The sequence below is a fragment of the Mus caroli genome, unplaced genomic scaffold (genome assembly GCF_978045245.1).
Source record: "Mus caroli unplaced genomic scaffold, Mus_caroli_1 scaffold_2, whole genome shotgun sequence".
NCBI lineage: Eukaryota > Metazoa > Chordata > Mammalia > Rodentia > Muridae > Mus > Mus caroli.
The window spans coordinates 25272501-25292810 of NW_028227257.1; the positions used below are offsets into that span (position 1 = coordinate 25272501).

The window sequence follows — 20310 nt, forward strand, 5'->3', positions numbered from 1 at the left end:
CATTGCAGATCCAGGAGATTCAACTCTGTTTTCTGAATTTCACAGGCAACTACACTCATGTGCACACTCATACACAGGTGCCCATTCACATAAACAAAAATAATAAAAATAAAATCCTTAAAGAAACTCCAAATAACTAACCAGTACAAGGAGTTTGTAAAAGGTATACTTTGAAGTTTGTTGTTGTTGTTGTTTTGTTTTTTTCAAGACGGGGTTTCCCTGGAGCTCACTCCCTAGACCAGGCTGGCATTGATCCATCTGCCTCTTCTGCCTGAGTTCAGGGGTTAAAGATGTGTGCTACCACCACCAGTTCACTTTAAAGTTTTATGGACTTAATAAAAATAATGTATTTTGGGAAGGTTATGAATTATATCAGCATAATTTTTTATATTATTTCTCATAGGTTTAGCAAATATTAAGGGCTGAAAGAGAAAAAAGTGTTAGTGTAATTGTAAACTTAGACATAGGCTTCTGATGTAAAGTATTTTTTATTTTAATGGTAATTCATTTTTACCTTTGGGAAGAAGCAGTTCCTGTCTGAGAGGCTTTTGGAGGGCAGAGACTGCTGTTCAGTCGTTCACGATGAGCTTGGTTGGTATCAGGCACTGAGTTCCATCTCCAGCAAGGATAGAAAGATTGAATTGCTCTGAATATTTCTATCATGTTCTTGTATTTGAAAATAGGGGTTCAGAGCTATGGTTTGAAGGTTTGAAGGATAATAGTAAACTCTCAGAGAAGATTTCTATGATTTGGTCTTCAATGCAGTTATAAATCGTGCACTGAGCAGAAGCCAGGAACCAGATGAGCCAGGGAGAAGGTGATGGTCTCTTTCACTCCTAGGCTGCATGGCTGAGAGGCTGAAGGGAGAGATCCTCAACAAGGAGAAGATGGTAGATCTCTTGGCTGGTCCAGACGCCTACCGAGACCTTCCCCGGCTGCTGGCTGTGGTGGAGTCAGGTCAGCAAGCAGCAAATGTGCTTCTCTCTCTGGATGAGACCTACGCAGATATCATGCCAGTCCAAACGAGCCCCAGTGCCACTTCTGCCTTTGTGTGAGTCACTGTGAGAGCTGGGGGATGAGTGGCTCCCTTCTCTCTTGCTTTTTTCTTTTTTTCCAAGACAGGGTTTCTCTGTGTAGCCTTGGCTGTCCTGGAACTCACTCTGTAGACCAGGCTGGCCTCGAACTCAGAAATCCGCCTGCCTCTGCCTCCCGAGTGTTGGGATTAAAGGCGTGCACCACCATGCCTGGCTTGTTTGTTTTCACTTAAGGAAATATTTTGGGCTTCCTTGATAGAAAAACTTTTTTTTTTAAGCTGCGGTAGTATATGCTTGCAATCTGAGGCCAAGGCAGGAAGATTGTTGTGGCCATTTTGTGTGTTCCAGGCTAGTCTCTGTTATTTGGAAAGCCATTCTCTTAGAATTAGAAAACAGTAGCTGGGAAGAAGCTCCTGACAGTTGGGAGCAGGAGGCAGGAGCATTGCTTGCTGTGAGTTCAAGGGCAGTCTGGCAGTTCAGGACTCCATCATCGAGAGTCCTTGACTCAGGAAAGCAAAGCTGGAGTCAGATATGGTGATGCATATCTGTAAATGCAATTCTTGGGAGGTGGAGGCAGGAGGACCAGGAGTTATAAGATCATCCATCGGTTTTGCCACATAGCAAGTTTAAGTCTAACCTGACTCACATGAGATGCCATCTCAAAGAAAAAGGTTGTGTGAGAAATGCAAACTATATTTTAAATTCAGGGTCTATTTTATAATGTGTATAAACATAGAGTTTGTTTTCAATCTCTACATAAAAGTTCCAATATTAGTGTAGGTATATACTAATATACCTATAAAAATGGTTAGCAGTGCCACAAGTGCTGAGTCAGGTGTATTCCACCAGCGTGCCACCAGTAACAGTCTGGTTCCTAGTGATTGTGTACTTCCAGATCTACACTAGATCAGTGTGACGTTAGAGGCACAGAAATCAACTAAGACAACTGTAGAGCTGTGACCTTGCTTGAGATGTGCTAAGGCACCATTGCCCCCTTGTTAACTGTATGCTGGTGCTTTCTTCCCCAGATCCATTATGCGGGGCTGCGACAACATGTGCAGTTACTGTATCGTGCCGTTCACACGTGGCAGGGAGAGGAGCCGGCCAGTTGCCTCCATTGTCGATGAAGTGAGGAAGCTTTCCGAGCAGGTGAAGTTGTTCAAGCTCTCTTCTGCTGAGCATGCTCTGGCCAGGCTGACGGCAACCTGCCTAATCATGTGCCTGTCCACAAGGAGTTCCATCTCAGGAAGCTTGCAACAATCTATTTTCACCTGCCTAAATACTAAATTTATCTCCTCCTTCCCCATTTTCAACTCCCCTCTAGTACAAAACTCCTTTAGGATAGATATGTTCTGTTTAAGGGATTGATGGTGATAGAAAGCCGCCTTTACTTCCTGAGTCAGGATTACAGGTGTGCGCATTCTGTAGTTAAGGTTTTATTCTTTTTTTTTTTTTTTTTTTTTTTTAAGATTTATTTATTATATGTAAGTTCACTGTAGCTATCTTCAGACACTCCAGAAGAGGGCGCCAGATCTCGTTACGGATGGTTGTGAGCCACCATGTGGTTGCTGGGATTTGAACTCTGGACCTTCGGAAGAGCAGTCGGGTGCTCTTACCCACTGAGCCATCTCACCAGCCCCTTAAGGTTTTATTCTTATGTTTAGTGTTTGGATAAGATACTCAAGTATGAAATTACTGGATTAAAGATAGATTTCTATATGTTTCTTGGTAGACTCCGGTAGTATTTTTAAAAATTTATTTAAATTCATGCTTTGCCTCCACGTCTGTCTGCCTCCATGAATGAGGATGTCAGATAACATGCAACTGGAATTACAGACAGTTGTCAACTGCCATGTAGGTGTTGAGATTTGTATCTGGGTCCTTTGGAAGAGCAGCCAGTGCTCTTAACCGCTGAGCCATCTCTCCAGCTCCTGATTCAGCTAATTTTTAATGAGTGGTTTGACATGAAGCTGTTCACCGAGTTCTAAACTTGTTTTCAACATGTTTTTCCTGGTTTCAGGGCCTAAAAGAAGTGACACTTCTTGGTCAGAATGTTAATAGTTTTCGGGACAATTCGGAAGTCCAGTTCAATAATGCAGGGTCTGCCAAGCTCAGCCGTGGCTTTACCACCAACTATAAACCCAAACAAGGAGGGCTTCGTTTTTCTCACCTTCTGGATCAGGTTTCAAGAATAGATCCTGAAATGAGGATCCGATTCACCTCTCCTCACCCCAAGGACTTTCCTGATGAGGTGAGTGGTGATGAGATTTAGTGTCATAGCAAACATCAGCACCCTAAAGCATATTACTGCCTGGACCCAGTAGTGTATGCAGAGACCTCGAATCCTGCTTTGAGGAGTCTGTGTTACATTACAATATCTCCTTGCAGAACCACTGGTCCTTCAGCAAGATTTTAAAGTCTCCCAGGGTCAGGAAGGCGATAGGATGGCTTTGAATGGGAGCTTGGGACCACTTGTGTAGTGAGACGTTCTGTCAAGGTGGGCAGCTGCATGGTAGTTAGTGATGGTGGTGGTGGAGATACAGGAGGACAGAAGGAGGTAATATGATGTAGTAGGAAAGTGCCCAGACTTCCTGTAGCCTGAGACACTTGTACTCAAGTCCCAGCTCTTGTCCCGTGTGATTCATGTTTACAATCCAGCTTTGGGAAGTTGATACAGGTGGATTATGAGCTCCAGGCCAGCCTTGGCTACATAGTGAGTACCAAGCCAGTTAGGACAACTTAGCAAGACTATGTCTTCTGTTTTCTTTTTTCCCAAGATAGGGTTTCTCTGTAGCCTTAGCTGTCTTGGAACTCACTTTAACTCAGAGGTCTGTCTGCCTCTGCCTTCCAAGTGCTGGGATTAAATGTGTGCACCCAATCAACCTTTTAATTACTTGAAAATTAGCCATTTTGGAGAAACAATGAGAGCAGTATTCTACCGAGCACTGTGTTACATGCTTTAATTCTGGCACTCAGGAAGCAGAGTCAGGCAGAGTCAGTCTGAGGTAGATGCCAGTCTTGTCTACCCAGAGACATCTGGGCTCAAATGAAACAAAACAACAGCAACCTCCTCCCAGAAGGTAGAGAATATTGTTTTTCTACATGATTCTTGGTGAGCCTTAGGTAATCCATAATGTGTTCTGTTTAATCAGGTTCTTCAGCTGATTCGTGAGAGACACAACATCTGTAAGCAGATCCACCTGCCAGCCCAGAGTGGAAGCAGCCGTGTACTGGATGCCATGCGGAGAGGGTCGGACTTACTTGGGGAGAGGACATCCTTTACCTTTCCCGTTTTCCTGAATAACTAAACACTGCCTTTGTTGCTAAGAACCTAGTATGGTATTCAGCACACAGTAGTGAATTAATAAGTGATGGCTGTTTGAGTAAATCTGTGGACAGTTGAACTTGCTGCTATGCAGCCCCTAAACAGAATAGGGATTGAGTCTCTATTTGCTTAACCTTTTTTAAAGTAAGTGCTTACTGGGAGCCATGTTTTAAAATTAAGATTTGTGTGTGTGTGTGTGTTTATGGGGGTGGGGTGTTGTTTTGATTTGTTTTGTCTTTTAAGACAGGGTTTCACGGTTTCACTGTGTAGCCCTGGCTGTCCTGGAACTTGCTCTGTAGACCAGCCTGGCCTTGAACTCGTAGAGATCTGCCTGCCTCTGACTCTCAAGTGGTGGGATTAAAAGTGTGCTCCACTGCCACCTGGTGAAATTTTAGTCTTTAAAAACTTAAAGGTGAGCCAGGCGGTGGTGGCGCACGCCTTTAATCCCAGCACTCGGGAGGCAGAGGCAGGCGGATTTCTGAGTTCGAGGCCAGCCTGGTCTACAAAGTGAGTTCCAGGACAGCCAGGGCTACACAGAGAAACCCTGTCTCGAAAAACCAAAAAAAAAAAAACCTTGAAGGTGTTAGACTATAAGTGCAGGTCACATGACTCACTTTGGAAATAAACCTGCAGAGATGAGACCCAAGACCGAATCATAGAACCAGAACTTTGCCTTATTTTCCACAGAGGCAACGATTAAGGGACTTCTTTCGTTTTTCAAAATTTATTTATTGTACACGGGTCTTTTGCCTGCATGTATGTCTGTATCACATGTGTGCATTGTTCAAGGAGGCCAGAGGTTGGCATTAGATCCCCTGCGATCGAAGTCGCAGATGTGAGCTGCCATGTGGGTTCTAAGAACTGAATAGACAGTGCTCTTGACCACTGAGCCACCTCTCTAACACCTAGAGGTCTTCTTAAGTGTTTGATTTTTTTCTTGATTTGTTAAACGTATGGTCCTTAGGAAACCAGAGGACAAGTGCCATGAGTTGGTTTTCTTCTACCATGTATGTTCCAGGGATTGAACTTAAATCACTGGGTTTGGTAACAAGCATCTATCTGCTGAGACATCTCACTGGCCCAAAGGGGTGTTTTATGTATCCTCTATATTTGTGGATGCGAAATCACAAATTGAAAAATGAGTACACGTGTAAATTCACAGTGTTGTCTTTGTATAGCGTTCATTTAAATAAGATTGAGCCAGGTGTGGCGGTGTACTCCTATGATGCTAGCAGTTAGGAGGTAGAGCCAGGAAGAACAGTAGTTTAAGGCTAATAAGCTACACAAGACCTTCTTGTAACCCTGTCCTCCCCTCCCTGAAAAAGATGAATAGTTCATCTGCGTCTTTTCTTTTTGTTCTTCACTGCAGATATTCAAGAGAAGCGTATGTGGCATTAGTTCATCATGTCAGAGAGACTATCCCAGGTACATTTAAGAAATGCTGAGTGCATTGCCACAGTCCACGGTCACCTTGTCTTGCTCCCAGCCTCTGGCAAACTCCTCACGTTGTCTTGTCGTAGTTTTGCTACTTCTGTGTTCATTTTCTGCTTCCCTGTTTTCCTCTCTCTGTTCCACTTTGCTTTCCATCTTTCTGATTGTGTGTGTGTTGCTCATGTCTGACAGGCATGTGCTTTACCTCTGGACTGCAGCTCTACACTTAGATTTTGACACCGACTGTGTCTTGTTGTGTTGCTCAGGGTACCTGACCTTGAACTTGATCTTCCATCTTTATTGCTATTGCTTGGATTATAAACATGCACTGTCCTGTATTCTGCTGTAATTAGGTTTATGGCAGATTTTAGATATGACCCCATTATATGCTTTTCCTTTCTCTTTCCTTCTAATAAAATTACTTTCTGTTTTGTTTTGCTATGATTTCATTGAGAATCTTGTCTGAAATTTCCCTCAAATTATATATTTTTTTCTTTCTGAGCCTAGAGCTTAGTGTGTAGACTAGGTTGGCCTCAAGCTCACAGGGATTCAATCTGCCTCTGTCTCCCTTATGATGTATGTGCTACCCCCCACTCCTAAATTCTAATTCCTGATTCTTGTATTGTGCACACTTATTTGTGCTTTGATGGGTCAGGATGATGTTGCAGCTGGGTGTACTGGCTTTGTAGTGAGTACTGTGTTACTGACGATGTGACATTTATTTTTTATTTTTTAAAGATTTATTTATTATTATATGTAAATACACTATAGCTGTCTTCAGACACACCAGAAGAGGACACCAGGTCTCATTACAGATGGTTGTGAGCCACCATGTGGTTTCTGGGATTTGAACTCAGGATCTTTGGAAGAGCAGTCGGTGCTCTTAACCGCTGAGCCATCTCTCCAGCCCCAAGATTTATCATTTATAAAATAAATAGTGTTCTTGTCATCTGATTTTGGTGGCAATTGAGTAGCTAGTGACATATAGCACTTTCTACATATTCGGTATCTGATAATTCTTGCTACTGTATTGTAAATGAACATAATGCTAAATTAAATTCAATGTTTGATCATATATACATGTCTTAGTTAGGGTTTTACTGCTGTGAACAGATACCAGGACCAAGGCAAGTCTTATAAAAAGCAACATTTAATTGGGGCTGGCTTACAGGTTCAGAGGTTCAGTCCATTATCATCAAGGTTGGAGCATGGCAGTATCCAGGCAGGCATGGTGCAGGAGGAGCTGAGAGTTCTATGTCTTCATCCAAATGCTGCTAGTGGAAGACTGACTTCCAGGCAACTAGGGTGAGGACCTTATACCCACACCCACAGTGACACACCCATTCCAACCAGGCCACACCTATTCCAACAAGGCCACACCTTCAGATGGTGCCACTCCCTGGTCCAGTGATATACAAACCATCACAATACATATGCTCAGTTATTGTGAATTAATTAAAATGTATAGATATAGTCTAGTTTAGAGGTAGAGTGTTCAGGGCCCTATGCTCTGTCCCTAGCATTGTAGAAAAACAGTCCCCTATCTCCAAACGATAGCAACAAAACAAATTATGTAGATGTATATGTTTGTGTGAAGTATGGAAAGACTCACTAGTAAAAGCAAGACCTGGGAACTGGAATGCTAGCAATAGGATGCTTAGCTAGCACATAGTAAGGGCCAGTCTTTAATGTGTCTTAACCAGTGGGAACTGCACTTCTGCAGTATCTCTGCATCTCGCATATGAAGCCAAGAACCATTCCCTAGTGCTGAAGGAAACATGAAGTGAGAATCCAGTTCTGTCCTCTTTCCCCTTGCTCTGTAAGGACTTCCTCTTTCTTTTTCTCCTTTTTTGGTTTTCAATACAGGGTTTCTTTGTGTAACAGCCCTGACTGTTCTAGAACTCACTTTGTAGACCAGGCTGGCCTTGAACTCACAGAAATCCACCTGCCTCTGCCTCTCCAGTGCTGGGACTAAAGGCATGCGCCACCATGCCCAGCATGACTTCCTTTTTACTTAGATGTGGGCTGAGTAGTCCTATTTGTTTTCCTTCCTTCTGTTCTCAGTCTGACACCCACATCCCCTCTGGAGGTCGGTAGCAGCCGTGCTCTTAAGTGTTGGTCTTTGTCTTTTGTTGTTTATTGACAGGTGTGAGCCTTAGCAGCGACTTCATCACTGGCTTTTGTGGAGAGACAGAGGATGATCACCGGCAGACAGTGTCTTTACTTAGAGAAGTGCAGTATAATACCGGTTTTCTCTTTGCATACAGCATGAGGCAAGTAAGTCCTTGACGCGAGACAGCATCATTCTCTTACTAGCTTGAGACTATTAAGCTAGTAAGTGATTGGCAATGGTCTGGTAGAAAAGGGTATGACAACAAGACAGACCTGGTAAAATCCCAGGGTTTTGTTTTTTTTTTCCCCAATAGGGTCTTACTTTTGTTTCTGTCCAGAAATTGCCACACAGACTCTGGTCTCAGGCAGGCAAGAATAGTTTACTGAACTCACATCCCAGGACTTATTGATCAGGGAATGCAGCCTAGACTTGGGAGCTAAGACTTTGACCTCCAATGTTTCCCAGGGCCAGTTAATAAAGGCAAAACCTTCAGTGAGCCCATATGCAGGTGCAGAAAGTGCTGCAGGGGGGTCGGCTGTTACTCAAGCATTTTGGTAGTTTAGACGTAAACAGTTCAAGCTGACCTTTAATCTGATTGGTCCTAAGTAGAGTCTTTGGTTATAAAATATCTTAAGACTAACAAACCTTAGTCCTGGAGAGATGGGTCAGCAGTTAAGAGAACTGACTGCTCTTCCAGAGGTCCTGAGTTCAATTCCCAGCAACCTGTTCTGATTCAAGCTGTTTTTCTGTGTCAGCAACATTATGAAATGGCTGGCAGGTAAGGAACAAAATGGTTACAGCTGTGCCTGCCCTTGGCTGTCTTGGAACTCAAAGTTTAGATCAGGTTGTCCTTGAACTCATAGAGATCTGTCTATCTCTGCTCCTGAGTTCAGGGATTTAAGGTGTGTGCTTAGCTAAATTATAGGATCTTACTATCAATTGTCTTGTTTTCTTTAGTTAATTTTTATCTACTTATATGTCAAATTTTAGCCATTGTTTTGAGATAAGGTCTTACCATGAAGCTTAGGCTGGCCTCAATTCTGTTTTCCTTCTGCTTCTCTTAGCTGCCTGAGTGTTAGCATTATAGGTGTAAGCCACCACAACCAGCAAACGTCAGCAGCTGATAGGAAAAACATGCCATGCTAGTTGTCCTACTTATGAAATACTTTATGGTAGCTGTGTTTGGTGATATGTGCATGTAATCCCAGCACTTAGGAGGCTGAGGCAGGGGAATCTCAAGCATAAAAACAGCCTGGGCTACAGTCTGAGACTGTTCCAAAAACAAAAACAAACTAAAAACTAATAAAACTAAAGCGCAGTGTTCTGTAGTCAGTGTTTTTTACAAAAATATTTCAGAAGTGAGGCTTCTAGGAGCCTGTATAGTCCATTGCTTCTTTTTTTATGGCCATCACAGGTCCACAAGAGAAAATATGAGGCTGGTCTAGATGGGAAATGGTCTTTCGACACACAGTGGAAATATGATACTCAAATTGTGCCTCTGTCGTGTATTTACAGTGACCTTGTCTGAAGTCCTGTGACCTTGTCCTGAAGCTCTGTGAAGTGAGAATAACAATACCAGCTCAGGGTTGTTCTGAGGTTTAAGTAAGATGGTGGATATAATGCACTTAGAGTCTTGATTCCTATGTGGAAACTGCCGTCAGGATGCTTATCATTACTAATAACATGTTAACCAAGTGGGACCTCATGCCTTAGGATCTTACACCCATCCCCCACTTTCATCTGTGGGTGTTTTCATCTGTGGGTGTGGTAGTTCTTTCAGGGTAAATTGGTTTGAATGTCTAGACAGTGATATTTAGCCTTTCCTTTTATTTCTTGGCTTTTGCCTAGCTCAGTGGTTCTCTACCTGGCTTGAACATGAGCATAAAGATATATTAACTATACACCCATGGTGGTATTAAAACACTTTTTAAGGATAATTATTGTTTCTGACTAGATGATATGTGCTTACAGTGTAAAGTAAAAACACATCTTTATTTTGCTGCTAACATCTTTAGTTCCATTCTTGTAGGCAACTACTCTCAGTTTTCAGGTTTATTTCATGTGTTTATAAACATGAATACTTTCCATATCAAAGGCATGCACGTTGATCTGTGCTTGGCTAATTTCAGTTTGCAGAGTGTTTTGGAACAATACATGTTGAGTATTAGTACATGTTGAGTATTAGTACATGTTGAGTATTAGTACATGTTGAGTATTAGTACATGTTGAGCTATCTTAGTAACAGTTGCATAATACTCCATTGTGTTGATAAACCATAATTTACTAGGTACTAGTTGGTGAGTATTTAGACTGCTTTACATCTGTCTCTATAAACAACACTAGTGAATAGCTTAGTGTATGAATTATTTAGTTTGTGTCCAAATACAAGCTCGGGACAAATATAAAGACTAATTTTGAGTCTGTGATTTTCTTTTTAAAATTATTCATTTATTTACATTTGCTTACTTATTTATTTACTTTGTGTGTATGTTTTTGTAGAGCATGCATGTACTGCAGAGTATGTGTGTAGGTCAGAGGACCATTTGTTGGAGTTGGTTCTTTCTTTCTACTACATGGGTTCTAGGATTGAATCAGGTCATCAGGCTTGGTTGTAGGCACCTTTACCCATTGAGCCATCCTGCCGGCCAGAAGTGTGTGATTTTCATTTGCTAAATTTAGAATGACTCTACAAAGATTCTATTTCAGCTACCCTTTCTTGTGGAATGTTCCTAAAACCAGAGAAGTAAATCTGGTTTAGGATTGGGCTTTAGAACAAATTATATGTCTGTAACCTGTGATTAGAATGACTGTATTTCTCTCTTTGTGCTCTGAGGATTTGACAAGTCCTTAATGACCTGTATCCTGTTGTGTTTTATAGAAGACACGAGCATATCACAGGCTGAAGGACGATGTTCCAGAAGAAGTAAAATTAAGGCGTTTGGAGGAACTCATTACTGTCTTCAGAGAAGAAGCTGCAAAAGCCAATGAGACCTTGGTGGGTTGTAGCCAGCTGGTATTGGTTGAAGGGGTAAGGTCACACACCTCTTTGTTTTTTTTATTTTTTTCCATTTAAAAATTTTACTTTTTAGCTGAGCATGGTAGCACACACCTTTAATCCCAGCACTCAGAGGCAGACTCAGGAAGATCTCTGAGTTCAAGGCCAGTCTGGTTTACAGAGTGGAGTTCCAGGACTGCAAGTGTTACTTACATAGGGCAACCCTGTCTTGAGACCTTGTCTCATATAGCTTACCTAAATTGATCTTGAACTTGCTACACAGCCAAGGGTGACCTTGACTTTGAACTTCTGAGCCTCCTGCTCCTATCTTCCTAAATATTGGGATTACACCATCATGCTCAGGTTATATGGTGGAGTACCAAACCCAGGGCCCCTGCACGCCAGACAAACACCACCATTCTAGCCCCAAATTTTTACTTTTGTTATTGTGTCTTGGCAAACTTAGTGGCTCCGGCTTATTTACTTGTTAGTGTTTTGAAGTTTCTATGTATATAATCATGCCAATTTTCTTTCTTTCTTCCCAATGTACTAAGTATTTTTTTTTATATTTAGAGAACTTCCTGTTGATATTCTTGTGATAAATTTGTTTAAATTTTCTTAATTTTGGGCTGTCTTCATTCCTGTTTATTTCCTCAAGAATAGTTTCTTTAAAAATTTATTTTTGCCAGGCGTGGTGGCGCACGCCTTTAATCCCAGCACTCGGGAGGCAGAGGCAGGTGGATCTCTGAGTTCGAGGCTAGCCTGGTCTACAAAGTGAGTTCCAGGACAGCCAGGGCTATACAGAGAAACCCTGTCTTGAAAAACCAAAAAAAAAAAAACAAAACCCAAAAAACCCCAAAAATGTATTTTTATTTTGTATGTGTGTGTGTGTGTATGTGTGTGTGTGTGTGTGTGTGTGAGAGAGAGAGAGAGAGAGAGAGAGAGAGAGAGAGAGAGAGAGAGAGACAGACTGTTTTTGTATTTGAGTGCTCAAGGAGATCAGAAGAGGGCCTTAGATCCCTTGGAGCTGGAATTACTACAGACACTCACTCGTGAGTCCCTCCGGCGGTGCTAGGGTCTGGACTGCAATCCTTACGATGGCGTGCACTATCTCTGCTAAGATGTCTCTTCAGCCCCGAGGGATATTTTTGTTGCATGTTGTAATCTAAGTTGTAATGCTTTCCTTTCTGGTCTTGAAAAATGTGCCATTTCCTGTCGGCCTTTATGTTTCTGGTGAGAAGTCATGGACATTTTTATTGGAATTTTCTAATGTTAGGGAAGCTACATCTCTTTGAAGAAAGAAACATCAAGGTCAATGCTCTTTCTGTTTTCCTTTTCCCTTCTCCTTTCCTGCTCCCTCACTCTCCCTTTCTTCTCCTCTCCATTTCCTTTTCCTTCTATTGCCTCCCTTGTCTCCCTCTCTTTTATTTTTCAGATTGAATAATAGAAATTATTTTTTCTAGTTTTGTGGCTGGAAGTCAGATAAGCACAGTCAAGTTCTTATGAGGGTTCATTTCCTGGTTTGCAGGTGGCTGTCCTCAGTGCTGTGTCCTCAAATGGCAGAGAACAGTTGGTTTCAAGGTTCTTTCTATTTAGAAGTTTGGCTGTAATACATCTTGGTGTGGATTCCTGTTAGGATTTTATACTACTTGGCAAATATGAGAAAATGCTCAGTCGTAACTTGACTACTTGAATACTTTTTCCCTCTTCTGCCATTCTGTGTTATTAAAGCTTCAATATATTTGCTGCTAGGTTGAACACTTTTCTGAATTGTGATGCAATATAGACACAAGTGATAGATTTTTGTGTTGTCCCACAAGTGTCTGAGGCTCTGTTTATTTTTCCTGAGTCTATTTGTTTAGTTTTTGAAAATTCTATTTGTCAATTATTTTTTAATGGTAGATATAAAATATTGACAATAGTTGCTCTTAGCAAGAGAACTAGTGAGAAATATGTCTGCTTCATCTTTCTGGAAGCCAGATGTGTAATTTTAGAACTAGATTCCTTGTTTATGTCTGTTCAGGCATGTTTTAGTCATAACTTCTTAGAAAGCTTGGTCCTGTAGGCTTCTTGGCTAAGTGTGGGGACATTAGGGAAGGATTCCAGGTCCCTACACTCAGAGTGCTAGCAGATGACACAGGGTGAGTCTGTGGACCTGGCCTTGTATGAAGTGACGTGCTGCAGCTAGGGAAGAGGAGGGCCAACCAGGAGGGCTTGTTTCTGCTCTCTCTTCTGCTAGGCTGACTGCTAGGCTGACTGGCTGTCAAGCTCTTGAGATCTGGTTCTCTTTGTTTTCCATCACTGGGACTTCAGGCATCTGTGTCCACATCTGGCTTTGTATGTGGGTGTTGGGCCTCATGCTTATAGAGCAAGGGCTTCTTATACACTGAGTCCTCTCGCCCAACTACATACTAATCATGTTGATATGCACATTACGAGTTCCAAGAACAGATGTGCAATGCCAAACGAACTGTCTTGCTGACAGGTTACTCTGTTGACCTGAGTCTATGAAATTCTTACTCTACATATATGCATTTAGCAAAGAATTTGGAAACCCAGAGATAATTCAAGAGTTCTTTCTACTTAATTCTTTTTCCAGAATTTGCTTCAAATTTTTCTACTTATCCAGATCTCTCTCTCTCTCTCCCCCTCCCTCCCTTTCTTTCTTTTTGTTTTTTTTTTTGTTTGTTTTTTGTTTTTTAGACTTATTTAGTACACTGTAGCTGTCTTCAGACACTCCAGAAGAGGGTGTCAGATCTTGTTACGGATGGTTGTGAGCCACCATGTGATTGCTGGTATTTGAACTCAGGACTCTTAACCACTGAACCATCTATCCAGCCCCAGATCTTTCTTGTTAAAGAAAGCGAACTCCATGTTGTACGTCTCTGCTTTATATACTCTGGCTGACATGTGCCATTCTGTTTGAAAGCAGGAGTGAATGGAGGACTCAATTCATTTGCTCTCTCTTTCTAACAGGTCATTGTCTTGTATGAGCTGTTTTCTAATATCTGAAGACAGCTGTTTCTGGTATTTTGTTTTATTTTCTGATTTTAGGCTAGAGGGCCCATTTGGTTCCTGTCACTGCATCTCCGAAGGCATATAAAGACTTGCTTATATTTTAGAACTTAATCTTCCTCATTGTGGTTATCTCTCTTTCTGGTCCCAGGCTATGGTGGAGACTATCTTCAAATTAGCATATTTAGTTGGGGCAAGTAACTCAAGCCAAATAAACAATCCTAAGTGCTCACTGTGAGGTTGGGAAACACAAATGTTGATTTGTCAAACACTTGAAAATCATTCCTGCAGAAGCCAAGTCTGTGAAGATTCATCAATATAGTCAGCAGAACTTTGTTTTTGTTGTGTACCACATGCTGTCTTGTTGTTGAAACAGCCACACTACTGAGCCTTCATTAAGAAATGTTCTGATCCTGGAGAGCCCCAGACAAAAGGCTCAATGTCTGCCTCCTAAAACTTATGGCTCACAGAAGCATCCATTTTTCTCTTTGTTTTCTGCAGTTCAGCAAACGTTCTACCACAGACCTGTGTGGCCGGAATGATGCAAACCTTAAGGTGATTTTCCCCGATGCAGAGGTGGAGGACATCACTAACCCTGGGCTCAAGGTCAGAGCTCAACCTGGGGACTATGTGCTGGTGAAGGTAAGTTGTCTTGAGTTTCCTTGTGTTGTCCGTCTGACAGAACCTCAGAATACAATCAGTTTACTGTCTGGAGGTCTCATAGTCTTGTGTTCCTTCCCTGACACTGGCCAAGAAATGCCTTTCTTTAAATTGGGAATTTTCAGTGTGGATTCTGGGAACCAAACTTAGGCTCTCTGGAAGAGAAGCAAGTTTCTTGATTACTGAGCCATCTTTCAGACCCTATTTTATTATTTTTAATTGTGTGTATGTCTGTGCATGTGAATGTGGGCACTTGCAGAAGCCAGAAGTCTCAGATCCCCCTGGAGCTAGAGTTATAAGTGGTTGTGAGCTTTCCCACGTAGGTGCTGGGAACTGAATTCAAGTCCTCAGGAAGAGCAGTTTACATTCTTTCTTTTTTTTTCCTCTAAATTTATTCATTTATTTTTTTATATGGATATTTTACCTGCATGTATATCTGTGTATCATGTGTGTGCCTGGAGCCTGTGAAAGTCAGAAGAGGGCATTGGATCCTTCTTGGGACTGGATTTATAGACAATTTTGAGCTGCCAAGTGGGTCCTGGGAATTGAAACCAGGTCCTCTGGGAAAGCAGCCATTGTTCTTGTCTGCTGAGCCATCTTTCCAGTCCCCAGAGTGTGAGCTCTTAATCACTGAGCTATTTAGTATCCAAGATTATATATATATTTTAAATAATTTATTTATTTTTATGTGCATTAGTATTTTGCCTCTGGAAATGGAATCATCAGACTGCTGTAAGCTGCCATGTGCTGGGAATTGGACCCAGGTCCTCTGGAATAGCAGCCAGTGCTCTAACCAGTGAGCTATCTCTCCAGCCCACAGCCGAGGGTTTTGTTTTTTTTTTTTAAGGATACCAATGTAGCTTCAAATTTAGTTGCTATATGAAAGGGGGTGCAGTAAAGAAACTGAGGACATGACTGCTCCATGATCAGGAAAGATTTTTATTGTGCATAAGAGAGAGAGAGCTTATCCAGAGGCACCTGGAAGACTCCAGAGCAGAGAGAAAGAGAAACAGAGTGGACATGGCCAGGGCCATCTGTGAGAGAAGAGAGAACAGCCAGAAAGGGAATAGTGAGAATACTGAGCATAGCCGGGGGCAGGGGATAGGAAAGAGAGGGATCTGCGATGAGAAGGCCAGGATAGTGTGGAATTTGAAATGCATGGGCCTTGATGTGTAACCACAGGTAGTAGCCCTTCTGCTAGAGGTAAGGGAAATGACTCCTTCTGGTAGATACGAACTGGTTTTACAAGTTCCTGAGAAAAATTCGCTTTTATTGAACAACTAGAAATCTTCCTATAATCCAATTTGAGCTCATTTCTGGGCTATTTGGACAGCTCGAGACCTAACTTAGATTGCCTTCTCATATTGCCTCTTAATTTCTTCCCACTGTAACTGTGGGTCACTTATAAAGAGGATTAGGTTGTTGATCAGCTTGCACTGTTTGTGTGGGAGTCTTTTGCAAAAATAGAATTCCATTTGATCAGAAAAAGGTGATGTTGAGTTACCTAAGACTTGTGTTTTTACAGCGACAGACACCTGACGTAAAAGCACATCCATAGATTTAGTGGGAGGACTGGTGTGAGGAAGGAGACTGCGTTGGTCATTCATCTCTGCTGGCCACTTCCTCATGGGATCCATACACTCTTTCCTGTTTCCCTAAATTCCATCTCACTGAAACTGGTTCCTTGTGTACTCCTCATCTCCAACAAGCAGCTTGACACTGCCAGAGAAAAAGCGCACATAACATGATAGAGTGGGTGCTGGAGAAGTGGCTTAGTCGTTGGCCTGATCCTTTAAGGGACCCGGGTTCAATTCCCAGCACCCACTCGACATCTCACAACTGTCGATAACGCCAGATCAAGGGGGTTTACACACACACACACACACACACACACACACACACACACACACACACCTACTTCATACACATAAAATAAATAAATCTCTAAAAGCAAATATGATAGGGAAGGTTGGATTGAAGTCACTCAAAATATAGTGGCTTCAGTCAGATTTGAGTTCTCTTTTCCCTGAGAGCACATGCGGAGGGTCCTTGACTGCTGATTGTGACGTAAGAGATAGATTTCCTCGCTGTGAGTTTTTATTCTCAAGGCCACCTGGTTTCCAGACTGCAGCTGGCCTGTGCATATTTCGTTAGGGTATCCCACTGCGCAGGACTAAGAAGCCCTGTTTGAATAGTGGACGTTCTGGATATCACCCTACCTCTGTTTCCCACAAGAAGGAGGGAAGCATTGGATGCTTTTGTACAACCGCATGCAAACGACTAAGATTCTCCATGCATGTGCGAGGACTTCCGTTCTATTTCTAGTATCCATGTGAAAAGCCAGACATGCTGGCACATGATTTTTTATTTTTATATTCATTTATTTTACTTTATTTATTTATTTTCTGGCCTCTTTCTCCACCCCCAACAAGATTTCTCTGTGTAGCCCTGGTTGTCCTAGAACTTACTCAATATACAAAATTGGCCAGGAACTCAGAGATTTGCCAGCCTTTGCCTCTAAAGGCATAAGTTACACTGTTTGTTTGTTTATTTGTCTATCTTCTTTTTGTTTTTTAATTTATTTTTGGTACAGTTTTTTTCTATGTAGCCCTAGCTGTCCTGGAACTTGATATGTAGATAAGGTTGGCCTTGAATTTGCGGAGAGGTCTGTCTGCCTTTACCTGACCCTCCCCCTTCCTTTGCCTCCTTTCCAAGCTCTGGGGTTAAAGGTATAAGCTGGCCTAGCAGACTGTTACTGCTTTTGGTTTGAGACAGGGTTTTCCTGAGACAGGGTTTTCACTCTGTAGCCCTGGCCTGTAAATCACTATGTAGATCAGGCTGACCTCTAAGTCACAGAGATGCCTTTTTCAGCTTCCTGGCTGGGCCACCTCCTGGCACATGACTTTATCATAGCATTGGGGAGTAGGCGACCCCTGTGGTATAATTCTTTTAAAAGACAGGTCTATGTACTTGTGGCTGGCCCAACACTCACTATGTAGACTAGGCCTACCTGGAACTCAAGAGAGATCTGTTTTCTTTCTTAACTTTGGAATAAAAGATGTGTACTGTTAAGCCTGGCTTACCTACAAATTTAAAGTACCTGATTTGTTAAAGATTTAAGTTCTATGAACTAAAGGGAATTTTAGGTTAATTATGTCCCCACTGTCTCTTAATCTAATAAAGTACCATATAAACACAGAGAGAGTACCTGGAGGGATGGGTTATCAGTTAGGAGTGTGTCCTACTCTTCCAGAGGCTCCAAGTTCCCTTGCCAGCATCCACTTCAGGCAGTTCACAAACTATTGTTTAAACCACCTAGAGCTTCATGGCGAGACTGTGTCTCTCTTTCTCCCTGAAACAAAAGAAAAAATATGATTCTTAGTAGAAACAAGGTAAGAAATGTGTACCTCAAAGCCAGAGAGCTTAGTTGCACATAGCTGAGAATGGCTTAACTAAAACCAAAAAGGTATGGTCCATCCTAGTACCTGCTGGTCAGAAGAAGAAAGAAAGAAAGAAAAAAAACCAAAACCAAAAAGGATTAATGACTCATATCTGCAATCCTAGCTTTTAGGAGCCTGTGGAGGGAGGATAGCCACAAATTCAAGACTAGCCTGGGGCACATAGTGAGTTCCAAGCCAGCCTGGGCTATAGAGTTAAGTGCTGCTGGGGGTGGGGGGAGTTCTGCTATAGATTAAGCATGAGTGTTGAGAGAGAGAGTGTGTGTGTGTGTGAGAGACAGAAGGAGAGAGACAGGGAGGGAGGGAGAGACAGGGAGTACAGTTTAAGAAAAAGACCCATACAAAAGGAAGCACAGAGTTGGAGAGAGTTGCTCTTAACCGCGGAACCACCTTTCCAGCCTGGTGAATTCTTACCGTGACCTCACTCAGGTACCTATTTCTGAAATCTAAAAGAATGGTTTTTTTTTTTTTTTTTTTGAGCCCAGAAATTCCCTTCATGTACTTTCTCCAGCCACTTGAGTGCTGGAATTGTAGGCGTGTGCCACACCCTGTTCCACATTTTTGTTTTGTTTTGCAAATGGTATTCTATAGTGTATAGGTTGAATTTCCTTTCCCTACTTATATTCTGTGCTTCTTTTGTTTTTCTATCACAAAGATTTGTTATGCATTGTACTGTTGGTGGGCCATACTGGTTGTTTCCAGTTTGGACCTAGTCCATTTGCTATTGCTATGAGTATACTTGTACATGTGCTGTAAGGCACATACATATTTATTTCTGTTGGGTATATGGTCATAGGGTGGCTATAATAGGAACAGCCCAAGTGTTTTACACTCCTGCTAGCAATGCTAGAGAATTCTAGAAATTTCATCTTCTTTCTTCAATGTTACCTCAGAGATGCTGTCCCTGAACATCATTGTTTTGAAGCAACTTTTCCTGCCTATTTCCCCACTAATCCATAATTCCTGCCTATTAGCCACCTGTCCCCTGCTATATTAAGAGTACTTATTAGTGCCCAAATAATTTTTGTCTATGTACATGCTTATTAAGTGTCTTTCTCCAAAAGCTCTATTGTGGGTGAGGTAATTCCTTTGTTTATATTTGTATTTCCAGCATCAAAGTTAATCCCTAAAAGAAGTAAGAATTTTGTAAATATTTACTAGTGGATCAATTTATTCTGATGAGAAATGTGATAAATGGTAACTTTGGGGTCTTAGTTATTCAGTTCTCAGTCAGAGGTGAAATAAACTTTTTCAGTAAGTTTTGATAAAAAATATTATAAGGATCAGCCAGGCAGTAGTTGCACACATCTTTAGAACCAGCACTCAGGAGACAGAAGCAGGTGTTCTGAGTTTGAGTCCAGCTTGGTCTATAGAGAGAGTTCTAGGACAGACAGGACTACACAGAGAAGCCCTATCTTGAAAAATAAACAAACAAAAATCCTAAGGATGGCTTTAGTCAGTTTGCATCTTAAGTCATTCCAGAGGCTGGAGGATGGCTCTGTGCAAGGCAGCTCACAAGGGAGCCTAACAGTTGGAGCTGAGAAGGATCCATCGTCTCCTCAGAGAAGCATGAAGAGCTGCTACTGGGGATGGATCTGGACTTTAGTTTGACTTTGTTTTTGTCTTTGTTTGAGACAGGGTTCCTCTCTCTATATATTAATGGCTTTCTTGGAACTCACTCTGTAGACCAGGCTGTCTCAGAAATCCACCAGCCTCTGCCTCTCCAGTCCTGGGATTAAAGGCGTGCGTCACCACTGCCCAGCTAACCATTTATTTATTTATGTATTTATTTATTTATTTATATTTTTAGTGAAGGAGAGCAAAGAAGTGGATTGAGGTAGTTGGGAAGGCAGGGAGGAACTGAGAGGAGTAGAAGGAGGGGAAATTGTATTCAGGATATAATGTGAGGAAAAAGTCTATTTTCAGTAAGAGGAAACCTTTTTTTTAAACCACAATAACACATTTATGACAAGTGCAATATAAAAATTTATAGCCTCTATTCAAATACTCGCAAGGCACTGTTTCAAGGACATTACAAATTGTGTATTCATTGGTAAAATCCATTTATTTCATTTTTTTTTTTGTTTGTTTAACAGCTGGGATTTAAAGTGTTAGAGATCTGCCTGACCCCAAAGGAAAAATACTCACAGTAATAATTTTTAAGTGCCACTTCAGAAGAGCATACATATGCTTCAGAGTCATTGTGACTCTTGCCTTAAATCACAATACTAACTTTCCTGGCTTTTCAAAAATCATAAAACTCACTTTGCAATTTTACA

General features: G+C 41.7%; 1 protein-coding gene across 2 annotated transcripts in view; it reads left to right on the forward strand.

Annotated features, from left to right (window-relative positions):
* The window catches only part of Cdk5rap1 (CDK5RAP1 mitochondrial tRNA methylthiotransferase), a 34387-nt gene that overhangs the window by 12919 nt on the left and 1158 nt on the right, over positions 1-20310 (forward strand). For both annotated transcript variants that reach the window (XM_021156629.3, XM_029474196.1), the window contains exons 6-13: positions 841-1051; positions 2063-2183; positions 3055-3285; positions 4187-4284; positions 5729-5784; positions 7937-8067; positions 10782-10931; positions 14415-14555. In XM_021156629.3, the coding sequence (XP_021012288.1) occupies positions 841-1051; positions 2063-2183; positions 3055-3285; positions 4187-4284; positions 5729-5784; positions 7937-8067; positions 10782-10931; positions 14415-14555 (1139 nt within the window). The remainder of the gene's footprint in view (positions 1-840; positions 1052-2062; positions 2184-3054; positions 3286-4186; positions 4285-5728; positions 5785-7936; positions 8068-10781; positions 10932-14414; positions 14556-20310) is intronic.